We start from the raw sequence: 13257 nt of genomic DNA on the forward strand, positions 1-13257 counted from the left end.
CGGGAAAGCTTAGGCCCTAAATCTCTGTAATTAGACAGCAATACTTAAAGAAAAGTACAGATACAACATTCATAGCAATGTATCTTACTTTCTCATGCTTGTGTTTTTCTTTCTCCTTCTTCTCTTTCTCCTTTCTCTCCTTCTCTTTCTCCTTTCTCTCCTTCTCTTTCTCCTTATCTCTCTTTTTCTTCTTCTCCTTCTTGTCCCTTTTTTTGTCTCTCTCTTTCACTTTTTCCCTCTCTTCAAACAGTTTATCAGGAAGCAATGGAGACAGAGACGGTAAAGATGGAAGCCTCATAGTGGCGGGAGAGCTGAATAACGGTAGAGCTATGTCTTTGGCAGTCAACAGAAGAGGCGCTGATGAAGCCTTCAGCTTGTCTTCCTTGTTCTTGTCTTTCACTTTCTTATCTTTCTCTTTCTTGCTCTTCTCTCTATCTTTTTTCTTCTCTTTATGCTTTTCTTTTTTGGCACTGCCATCTTTGACTTTTACTTTTGTATCAACATCATCGGAATCTTTCATTTTGAACTTGTGATAATCAAAATCATCATCTTTGGCCATTTCTTTCCACAGAAGCTTTGTTTCTTTGTTTGCGTCCCTTTCCTTGTCCTTCTCTTTGTTTTTCTCTTTTTCCTTGATTCTGTCCCTTTTTTCTTTATCCTTTTGCCTTTCTCGCTCTCTTTTTTTCATTTTTGTCTTCAGCTCCTTCTTTAGCTTCTTTTTCACTTCAACTGACGATGCTAACTTAGTTTTCTCTTCATAGACTTTGAGCAGTGGTTCAGGAGTTGGAGGGGAAGCAGAAGGAGAAGACAAATATGGCTGGATAACAGGTATATTTGCAGAAGCGCCCATGTTTGCTTTTCGAATTACTTCATTAATAGAGTCATCCATAGTCCAAGAAGTGTCAGAGCTTGATGTGCCACCTGAAGAAGGCACCGGAGTGCTTCCTCCCTTGCTGAAACTGTTCGCAGAGATGGCCAATTTAGGAGTTACAGGCTCTGGAATAGTGAGCCTCTTTGGACTGGTAAAAACATCGCCCTCTGATTCAGAACCAGAGGAGAACTCAAATGGATCAGGTTCCCGCTCGGCACAAGCACGAGCAATCACAGCGTCTATTGAATCTTCAATGGTCTTATCTGCTACTGCTGGTTTCTTAGACAGATTCTCACTACTCAGTTTTTCCGGTTCAGGTGATGTGGGCTCCGTTATGACTTGGATATTTTCTTTTCCCATCTTTTCACATATTGCTGTCAAAGGAGGCCTGGTAGGTGTTTCCAGCTTGGCTGTTGGCGGAGGAACATGCACTGGTACTTTAGGACTCTTGGGACTTTTGGGGCTCTTGGCACGTCCAGGTGATTTTTTCTCTTTGGGCCCAGTTTTTGGTGAACGTATGGGACTGCCAAGAACAGCTGTCAACTGAGTCAATTTAGGTGATTTCGTTTTCTGCCCCGGTGAACTAACTTTTCCTTTTGTTTTGGGCACTAGTGTTTTTGATTCTAAGATTTTGGGAGCTGGAGCCTGTGATTTTGAAACCAGAGCTAGCATTGGTGGCTCTGGTGATACATGAACTAAGTCTGACTTCTCCTGTACATGAACTGGTGAAAGCATGGGTGGCACTTTTTGAGAGTTTATTGAACTGAGAGGTTCTCGAGGTTCCAGTGCTCCCTCTATAATGTCTCCTTTACCACCGGCTAATTTTGGTCGTTTCATAGGGGGCATTTCCACAGCTTCAGGACTTTCTAATGGTCTCTTACTCAAGAAGTTTTCATCATTAATAGCCTCATCCTCTTCCATTTCTTCTTCCTCTTCCAGAGGGACCTGCATGGCTTCTGCTGATGTACCTCCATCAGTGGGTACCTGCTCCTCTTCTTCCTCTGTAGAAAACAGAATGAGAAAATGTTACTCCAGTGTACTAGGACACAAACTTACTTTTTTCATAAACTAATATTTTATATATACACATAAACCCACACATATTCAGAAAGTATTCAGACTTCCTCACTTTTTCCATGTTATTACGTTACAGTCTTATTCTAAAATGCATATGCATTTTTCCCTTCTCAATCTAAACACGATACCCCATAATGACAAAGTGAAATCAGGTTTGTAGAAATTTGTGCAAATTAATTAAAAAAAAAGAAATATCACATTTACTTAAGTATTCAGACCGTTTTACTCAGAACTTTGTTCAGGCACTCTTTACAGCGAATACAGCCTCAAGTCTTCTTGGGCAAGACACTACAATCTTGGCACACCTGGATTTGGGGATTTTCTCCCATTTTTCTCTGCAGATCCTCTCAAGCTCTGTCAGGTTGGATGAGAAGCATAGATGCATGGCTATCTTCAGGTTTCTCCAGAGATGTTCGATTGGGTTCAAGTACGGGCTCTGGCTGGGCCACTCAAGGACATTCAAAGACTTGTCCCAAAGCCACTCTTGTGTTGTCTTGACTGTGTACTTAGGGTCACTGTCATATTGGAAGATAAATCACTGCCCCAGTCTGAGATCCAGAGGGCTCTGAGCAGGTTTTCATCAAGGATCTCTCTATACTTTGCTCCATTAATCTTTCCCTCGATCCTGACTAGTATCCCAGTTCCTTCAGCTGGGAAACATCCCTACAACATGATGCTGTCACCACTATGCTTCACTGTAGGGATGGTATTTGCTAGGTGATGAGCAGTGCCTGGTTTCCTCCAGACATGGCGCTTGATATTCAGGCCAAAGAGTTCAATCTTGGTTTCATCAGACCAGAGAATCTTGCTTCTCGTGCCTTTTCGCAAACTGCGAGTGGGCTGTCATGTGCCTTTTACTGAGGCGTGGCTTCTGACTGGGCACTCTACTATGAAGACCTGACTGGTGGAGTGCTGCAGAGATGGTTGTCCTTCTGGAAGGTACTCACCTCCACAGTGAAACTCTGGAGCTCTGTCAGAGTGACCATCTGGTTCTTGGTCACCTCCCAGACCAAGGCCCTTCTCTCCTGACTGGTCAGTTTGGGTGGGCAGTGAGCTCTAGGAAGTGTCCTAGTTGTTCCACACTTCTTCCATTTAAGAATGATGGAGGTCACTATATTCTTTGGGACCTTCAATGCCGCAGCGATTTTTCTATACCTTTCCTCAGATCTGTGCTACAACACAAACCTGTCCCGGAGGTCTACAGACAATTCCTTCTACTTCTTGGCTTTGATTTTGCTTCAACATGAACTGTCAACTGTGGGAGCTTATATAGACAAGGGTGTGCCTTTCTAAATCATGTCCAAGCAATTGAATTTACCACAGGTGGACTCCAATAAAGTTGGAAAAACATCTCAAGGATGATCAGGATGCACCTGAATTCAACTTTTGAGTGTCATAGTATAGGGTCTGAATATTTACGTATATGTGATATTTCAGGTTTTTAAAAAAAATTAATTTGCACAAATTTCTACAAACCTGACTTCACTATGTCATTATAGGGTTTTGTGTATGCAGACTAAGAGGGAAAATGCATATTATCCATTTTAGAATAAAGCTGTAACAAAATATGGAAAAAGTGAAGGGGTCTGAATACCTTTTGAATGCACTCTGTGTATTGTATTGCATTTTATAAGAAACTGAACTTAGTAATTTATATATTATGGCAATAAAACATAGGATAACAAAATAAAGTCATCACATATAATTAAACCCAGATATGTAGAAAACCACAATGAAGAAAATGCATTAAATCTAGAATCAAAGAATAACTCATGATTTTAACAATGGATGCTCAAATCCTGCTAAGAGGACATAACATTAACATTCCTCTCTACCTTGCTCATAAACTTAACACAAATACTGACTACATGGCCTTCTGGGAAACTACTGACATAATCACACACACTCTTGCAAAGTTCTCTTATGGAACTGTACAGGTTAGCTATATACGACAACACACTGGATTTGAAAGCTTCCACTGAGAAGCAAACATCTTTCTAACGGGCCGATACAGTATAGTGCACTCCGGTGCACTCCGCAGGGTAACAGTGCACTCCGGTGGAGTGCACTGTTACCCTGCGATCAGACATGTGTTTTGGTCGCGCTAGCTTTACCCCTTATTCAGTAAGGGGTAATAATGCGTCCAAAATGCGCGTCCAACCCCCCCGAACCTAATAGCGCCCACAACATGAAAATGCATGTTGATGGCCCAATTAGGTATTCCCACGTGATACAGAAAGTAAAATGTGCAGCCAAGCCGTACATTTTACTTTCAGAAATTAGCGCCTAACCAAAGGTAGGCGCTAATTTCTCCGGGCACCGGGAAAGTGCACAGAAAAGTAGTAAAAACTGCTTTTCTGTACAGTCTCTGACTTAATATCATTGCGATATTAAGTCGGAGGTCCTGAAAGTTAAAAAAAAATAGAAAAAAAAATTTTGAAATAGGCCTGCTGCTCGAAAACCGGACACTCAATTTTGCCGGCGTCCGGTTTCCGAACCCGTGGAGAGTGGCCTGTGCGCGCGCGTTTTTACTGTATCGGCCCGAAAGATAGGAGAACCCGTTTAATATCACAAGGTCATTTTTTATATAATTGTTTTTAGAGATAGAACATGATATTCCATCAGGTAAATTAATTTCCCTTTGTTCTAATGCAGAATTCAAAACAAGAAATTTCACCCAGAACTAATCTAGTCTACTTTCTGGGATATGGATGTGTCCGTAATGCGCATGTATGCATGGATATGAAAAAAGCCATGACAGTTAGCATCCTTATATCCCTTCTGACATATCCACCAAATAGAAAACTTATTTGGGAATGCATTGGGGATCATGGACACAGGCATAACAATCTCAGAAGTTTTCTATCCCTTTGGAAAGTAGGCTAAAAATAATGCACTGCAAAATAATAAATATAAAAGCCATTATGCCGTGTAGCTTGGCCCAGATACTTAAATTTATTGGCATAATAAATCCAACATAATGAGGCTTTAAAATCCCAAATACTTGATTTTTGTTTTTATTTGTCTTTTGGCAATACATAGAAACAAAGAAAGCAGATGGCAGAAGATGGCCTATCTAGTCTGCCCATATACATCAACTGCTCAACTCTACAATCTGTACCACTCCCTCAGAGATCCCCTGTGCTAATCTCCCATGTTTTCTTGAATTTAGATACTGTCCTCATCTCTGCCACCATCACCCTCTCATTAAAGAAATATTTCCTTAGATTACTCCTAAGTCTACCCTCTTTCACCCTCATCCCATGCCCCTTTGTTCCAGAGCTTCCTTTCTATTGAAAGAGGACCACCTACCGTGCATTGGTACCTTGCATGTATTTAATGCCCCATATCACTCCGATCCTCCCTTTCTTCTAAGGTATACATGTTTAGATCTTTAAGTGTCCATATATGCCAGGGGTGACCAATTCCAATTCTCAAGAGCCACAAACAGATGTTTTTTCAGAGATCCACTATGAATATGTATGAGTGATTTGCATGCACAGTCTTCACTGCATGCAAATAAATAACATCCATTCCGATATTCTAAAAACAAGGCCTGTTTGTGGTTTTGCTTTAGAAGGAAGACCACTGATCATATTAATAGCCACCCTCTGGACTATCTCCATCTGGTTTATATCCTTTTGAAGGTGCCATCTCCAGAAGTGTATACAATGTTCCAAATCAGGTCTCACCAGGGATTTTAAACAGGGGCAATATCTCTTCCTTTTTTTTTTTTTTTTTGTGTTGACTATTCCTCATCCTTCTGGTTTTTGCCATCACCTCAACTACTTGCCTGGCCACTTTAAGATTATCAGATACAATCACCTCAGATCCCAATCTTATGAATATAAGATATGCCATACTGGGTCAGACCGAGGGTCCATTAAGCTGAGTATGTTGTCTCCAACAGTGGCATATCCAAGTCCCCAAACATTAAATAGATCTCATGCTACTAATGCTGGCAACAAGGGGATTTCAAGCTTAGAAGAATTTCACCCTCTAGACCAGTGATGGCAAACTCCAGTCTTTGAGTGCCACAAACAGGCCAGGTTTTCAGGATATCTACAATGAATATGCATGAGGAAGATTTGCATGCACTGCCTCCACTGTATGCAAACCTCTCTCATGCATATTCATTGTGGATATCCTGAAAACCTGGCCTGTTTGTGGCTCTTGAGCACTGGAGTTAGCCATCACTGCTCTACACTGGGCTGCTTTCTTGAAGTTTTGCAGCTCAAATGCAGGATGCTGCATTTTTCAGCATTAAACTATAGCGGCCAGACTCTAGATCAGAGCTTTCCAAACTTTTCATGTTGGTGACACACGTTTTAGACAAACATAATTTCATGACACAGTAATTCAGTCTACTAGCAAACCAGAGGTTAAAGGTTAAACGAAGGAAATGTATTTCGATAATATATGTATGTTTCCTTAAATATATACATAAATAAAATGTTTCACGACACAACCTATCTTGTGAAAACCTTTCATTTATATTAAATATATATAATATTCCAAGATTAATGTTATTGTTATAATTTATGAGTAACAATAATAAAACAAAGTTATTGTGTTATTATAACCGGCAACTTTATAGACCTAAAGACTAATCTATTGTCTAAGCCTGCTACATTCATTTATTTGTTAAACTCCGTTATTTTAAATCTTAGTTATGTATAACTTATTATACTAATTGTTTTGCTTTCGCTCTCTACTCTCCCATCCTGTAAACCCCTTGTTCTTTGTAACTTTATTTATTTATTCTCATAGTTAATTGGTTACCCCTTGTTTCAATGTAAACCGGTACGATAAGACACCAGTCTTGAGTATCGGTATATCAAAAGTATTTAAATAAATAAATAAATAAATATTCAATTTACCTCTTTAATGAGATATATGAGCTTGATGGGATGAACACAGCTTTTGAATATTTGGTGTTAATAAAGAAGTCCAAAGGGTCTTCTGCGTAATTTTAAAAAGCTGGCCAGTTTCACACTATAAAATTATTCGATAGCCTCATTCAACTAATTCTATATGGCTATGAGAGTGAAGTCTGGAATATATAGGAAGGGACATAATGTCAATATAAATCCTGCACCTCCAGTTCTGTAACTCTGTGCATCTACTGAAATTCCCCCAAACAATGGAGCTTGGATGTTTCCTTTACAGCTCATCATACTAAAAGATATTTTCAAATTCTGGTGTCACCTCACAGTAACAGCAGCACAAACACCTTCCACTGCCATGCACATTGTGAACTACCGGTAACACAAAACCCCGCAAAAAAAGACACTCAAAATCTATACTGCAATCCCATCGTAACATAACAGTAATAACACCAAGGACTCAAACCACAATAACCCTAACTGTGAAAAAGCAAGGGTAAATATTACACTGGGTCCTAGAATACCAATACACCACCTACTGAGGAAACAAAACAAACCAGATCTCTATGCTAGCAGAATCTCTCATCATGGTCACACACACAGAGCAGAGACAGACCCTCACCAAATACAGAATACAAAATAAAGGAGCACAAATTAGACAAAAAACTGAAATGGAAACCCCAAGAAGCCAGACTCTGTGAATTAACAATGGAAAAACAGAACCACCATTCCTCATAAAACAAATAAAATCAAGAAACAAAGCATCAGTTATAATAATAAAACCATACTAATAAAGGAATATTTTAAAACTAGAATTTCTATTAATAAAAATCATATACATTTTTTTACAATTTCCCAAACACCAATAAAATATTTCAAAACATCACCTATATCAAATAACACCCAATAATTAAAACTAATAAGGATTTGAAAAAGCCCCTGCCTTCCATACGTGGGAGCTCTTGATTTCCAGTCACCCTGATATTGTCGAGGATTAGGAGGTCTCTCACACATACTCACATGTCCTTTCTCTCTCACACATACACTGTCACATACATACACATTCATGCTCTTATACCCACCATAACCTCTCGCTCTCACAGACACTAACACACTCTCAGGCTCTAAGACACTCTCTCCCCCTCCACACACACCCACCACACAAACTCTTACTCCCCTGGATTTTCTCATACACACTCATGCTCTCACTCTCTCTGGCTCCCTCACATACACACAAACACCCAGGCAAGCTCCCAATCATTCTCATACAAACACACACACCCAGGCAAGCTCCCAGTCATTCTCACACACTCAAACTGACCCCCAGGCAGGCTCCCATTCTTTTTTACACCACTCCCTCCCCATCCCCCAGGCATGCACACATTCATTCTCACACATACAGAGCCCCAGGCAGGCAGGCAGGCACCAATTCATTCTCACACACACATACACCACACACAGGCAGGCACCTATTCTCACACATACAAATCCCAGGAAGACAGCCATTCATTCTCATACACAGACACACCCTCAGGCAGGCACCCATGCATTCACACACATACACCCCCAGACAGACTCCCATTCATACACATGCACACACTAAAGGCAGACCCCCCTCTCTTTCTTTTGCCAGCAACCTCGGAGCCTCTCTCATTCCTCTGCTGCCACCGTCACTGATGCCGCATGGCTATTGGGGAGGTGCTGATTGCTGCTACTGGCACTGAAGCCCATTCTGCTGCCTCCTCTGTGCAGGCCCCGTGGGTTTCCACTTCCTCCATGTTGATCTAATACTTTGTGAGATCCACATAGAGAAAGTGCTACTCTTGCACATTACCAAAGATTAATTGTGCCAATCAGTAAAAAGTAAGTAATTTATTTTTTTTTACCTTTGCTGTCTGATCTTAGTTTTCCAATCGGTTGGTCACAGGCTTTTTTGTTCCACCTTCCGTTTCTTATTTTTTTGCCAATTTATTTATTTATTTAACATTTTTATATACCGAAATTCATGTAGCAATGTTACATATCATTTCGGTTTACATTATAATGTTAAAAACACGCATGAAAGAGTGTGATTACATCGAACAGGTAGATGAAACTTGGATCAAGAAACTTGGGAAAAAATAAAATAAAAATAAGATAAAAGCGAATACAGTGTTACTAAACAGAAATGAAAATTAATACTGAAACCTGGCTAAGTGTCTTGGTGTCACGGAACTTGGTGTACATGTTTGGATAAAAGAAGGGAGATTATTGGTATGGATGAAAAGCTTGTTCGAACAGCCAAGTTTTGAGTCTCTTTTTAAAGGTGATTGGGCAAGGTTCCTTCCGGAGTTCTGGAGGTAGAGAGTTCCACTGCGCAGGGCCCGCTGTCGACAGAGAGCGTTTATTTAATGGGGGCGAGGAGAGTATCTCTATATGTTGTTCTCACCGGTCTGGAGGTTGTATGTGGATGCAAAGGGATATTGAGATCCAGTGGAATGAGCTTGTGTATAGATTTGTGTATGATTGTTAGTATTTTGTAAGAGATTCTGAACTTGATAGGAAGCCAGTGAAGGTTTCTTAAGATGGGGGTGATATGATTTCTTTTGTTAGACTTTGTTAGAATCCTGGCTGAAGCGTTTTGAAGCATTTGTAAAGGTTTTATGGAGTTAGCTGGAAGGCCGAGTAGGAGGGAATTACAATAGTCAATTTTTGAGAAAATGATTGCTTGTAGAACTGACCGGTAGTCTTGGAAGTGGAGGAGCGGTCTGAGTCGTTTCAGGACTTGCCGTTTAAAGAATCCATCCTTGGTGGTATTATTTATAAATCTTTTTAGGTTTAATTGATTGTCCATGATGACTCCGAGGTTTCTGACGAGTGGAGAGGGAATGTTGGCTAATAGGGAATAAGTCAGACATAGAATAGTTACTGTCCTGTGAAACGAGGAGTAATTCGGTTTTATTGGAATTAAGGATTAGGTTAAGGCTCATGAGCAGGTTGTTGATGGCTTGGAGGCAGTTGTTCCAGAGATCTAGTGTTTTTTTGTATAGATTCCGTAACCGGGATGAATATTTGCACGTCGTCTGCGTGGATGTAATGGATTAGTTTTAGATTGGAGAGGAGATGGCAGAGCGGTATAGATAAATGTTGAAGAGTGTAGGGGATAAAGATGAGCCTTGAGGGACTCCCAGAGAGGAGTCCCTCAATTCCTTTCATATTGTCTTTTTTTCTATTTCTTTTCTCTCCATCTATCTTCTTCCCTCAAACACACAGTCAGGTTCTCACTGTCACATGCTCTCTCTCATACAATCATTCATACACCCAGGCTCTCACTGTCACATGCTGTCTGACTCACACACACAGGCTCTCTCTCACTCCCACATGCTGTCTTGCTCAAGCACAGGCTCTCACTGTCACATGCTGTCTCTCACACACACGGAGACTCTCACATGCTGTCTCTGCAAACATTCAGGTCCTCACTCCCACACACAGACAAACAATCTCTCAACTCATCTCATGCACACACTCTACAGGCCCTCAGCCTGTCTCTTGCCTCTGGGCCTCCTCTTCACGGGTCGCTGCAGGATGGGCTCTGCAGTGGCCCTGATCTTCTCAGGCCAATCCGTGGCGGTGGCGGCCCTGATCTTCTCGGGCCGATCTGTGGCAGCGGCCCTGATCTTCACGGGCTGATCCGCGGCGGAGGTCCTGCTACCGGGCCTCCTCCTCTTCTCAGCCCACTGCAACAATGCTGCTCCTCTTCTGCACACGGCTGATGCTCCTCCTCCTTCCTGCCCGCTTGGCTCCAGCAACATTTTTCTTCCGGGGCCGCGCAGGCAGGAAGGAGGAGCACCTGCAAGTTTGGACGCAACCTTTTTATAGAAACATAGAAACATAGAAATGACGGCAGAAGAAGACCAAACGGCCCATCCAGTCTGCCCAGCAAGCTTCACATTTTTTTTCTCATACTTATCTGTTTCTCTTAGCTCTTTGGTTCTATTTCCCTTCCACCCCCACCATTAATGTAGAGAGCAGTGATGGAGCTGCAACCAAGTGAAATATCAAGCTTGATTAGTTATGGGTAGTAAGGGAAGTAACCGCCGCAATAAGCAAGCTACACCCATGCTTATTTGTTTTACCCAGACTGTGTTATTCAGCCCTTATTGGTTGTTTTTCTTCTCCCCTGCCGTTGAAGCAGAGAGCTATGCTGGATATGCGTGAAGTATCAGTTTTTCTTCTCCCCTGCCGTTGAAGCAGGATATGCTTTGAAAGTGAAGTATCAGGCTTATTTGGTTTGGGGTAGTAACCGCCGTAACAAGCCAGCTACTCCCCGCTTTGTGAGTGCGAATCCTTTTTTCTTCTCCCCTGCTGTTGAAGCAGAGAGCTATGCTGGATATGCGTGAAGTATCAGTTTTTCTTCTCCCCTGCCGTTGAAGCAGAGAACTATGCTGGATATGCGTGAAGTATCAGTTTTTCTTCTCCCCTGCCGTTGAAGCAGAGAGCTATGCTGGATATGCGTGAAGTATCAGTTTTTCTTCTCCCCTGCCGTTGAAGCAGAGAGCTATGCTGGATATGCATTGAAAGTGAAGTATCAGGCTTATTTGGTTTGGGGTAGTAACCGCCGTAACAAGCCAGCTACTCCCCACTTTGTGAGTGCGAATCCTTTTTTCCACATTTCCTCTTGCTGTTGTAGCTTAGAGCGATGTTGGAGTCACAGTAACCATGTGTATGTTTATTGAATAAGGGTATTATCTCCAGGCAGTAGCCGTCATTCTGGCGAGCCACCCACTCTTTATTGACGGCCTCTTGATTTTATGGATCCACAGTGTTTATCCCACGCCCCTTTGAAGTCCTTCACAGTTCTGGTCTTCACCACTTCCTTCGGAAGGGCATTCCAGGCATCCACCACCCTCTCTGTGAAGAAATACTTCCTGACATTGGTTCTGAATCTTCCTCCCTGGAGCTTCAAATCGTGACCCCTGGTTCTGCTGATTTTTTTCCTATGGAAAAGGTTTGTCGTTGTCTTTGGATCATTAAAACCTTTCAAGTATCTGAAAGTCTGTATCATATCACCTCTGCTCCTCCTTTCCTCCAGGGTGTACATATTTAGATTCTTCAATCTCTCCTCATAAGTCATTTGATGAAGACCTTCCACCTTTTTGGTCACCCTTCTCTGGACCGCCTCCATCTTGTCTCTGTCTCTTCGGAGATACGGTCTCCAGAACTGAACACAATACTCCAGGTGAGGTCTCACCAAGGACCTGTACAAGGGGATAATCACTTCCCTTTTCTTACTTGATATTCCTCTCTCTATGCAGCCCAGCATTCTTCTGGCATGTGAGCTCCACCACGGCCCTGCCAATCTTCCTGCTGTGTGTGTCCGGCACACAGCACAGCACAGCACAGCGATACTTCACTACTCAGCCGCCAGTGGGATGAGGTCCACCGGCGACCGCATTGGCTCCCCCTGACCTCTCCTCGGTATACCACTTGCTCTGCCCCGTCATGTGCACCGGGCTTGCACGATACACTGCAGGCGACACACTAAAGTGTCGCGACACACACTTTGGAAAGCTCTACTCTAGATCATTCCCCAAGCTTCTACTAGATCCCTATTCATGGTTTCTGCACCTTCATGGGTGTTTACCCTGTTGTATTTTTTGGGATCATCTGCAAAAGACAAAGTTTTCCCGATAGTACTTTTGCAACATTAGTTATGAAGATGTTGAAAAGAACCGGTCCAAGGACTACTCCCTGCAGCACATCACTAACAATGCCTCTCTCTTTGGAGTGAACGCCATTTACTTCTACTCTTTCTCGCCCACCCACTCAACCAATTTCTAACCCAGAACTTTAGGGTCCATATCAAGGGCACTCACCTTATTTACAAGTCACCTAGGTGGAACCGTGTTAAAGGCTTTACTGAAATCTAAGTACACTACATCTAATGCTTTTCCCAGATCCAACTCGCTGGTCATCCAATACACACTATAACCAGTGAGATATGACATAAGGAAGCACACATGCTATGCACTATGGGCTCAATTTAAACAGGCTATCACCTGAGCTCCCTTCCCCTCCATCCGCCTCTCGGCATCTCCCTCTCCTCTCCCTCCTTCTGCCCTCTAAACTCCTTGCCTCAACTACAGGCCCCTGTATCCCTCCTCCTCCCCTCATTATGCATTACCTTTTAGACCCGCTTTACAATCTTACCTTTGGGTAAACCCTTGAATCGCACTTTATATATTCCTTAAGCAAGTTATTACTTGATTTACCTCCTCACCCTCTCTTTTTTTCCCTCCCCTTCCCCCTTCTGACCCCCTCTATTCCTTAAGCAACTTTTTATGAATATACCTCGCCCTATTCCTCTCCACATCCCCTTATGACCCCTGATTTTAGTATTTTATTTTATCATCCCATTCTATGTTAGTTGAAGTTAAATTGTTC

The 13257-nt window shown here is 42.2% G+C and overlaps 1 protein-coding gene across 2 annotated transcripts in view; it reads right to left on the bottom strand.

The window, feature by feature from the left end:
* Positions 1-13257, bottom strand: part of TAF3 (TATA-box binding protein associated factor 3) — a 251788-nt gene that overhangs the window by 66628 nt on the left and 171903 nt on the right. For both annotated transcript variants that reach the window (XM_029615440.1, XM_029615441.1), the window contains one exon: positions 89-1872. In XM_029615440.1, the coding sequence (XP_029471300.1) occupies positions 89-1872 (1784 nt within the window). The remainder of the gene's footprint in view (positions 1-88; positions 1873-13257) is intronic.

The sequence above is a fragment of the Rhinatrema bivittatum genome, chromosome 9 (genome assembly GCF_901001135.1).
Source record: "Rhinatrema bivittatum chromosome 9, aRhiBiv1.1, whole genome shotgun sequence".
Lineage (NCBI taxonomy): Eukaryota > Metazoa > Chordata > Amphibia > Gymnophiona > Rhinatrematidae > Rhinatrema > Rhinatrema bivittatum.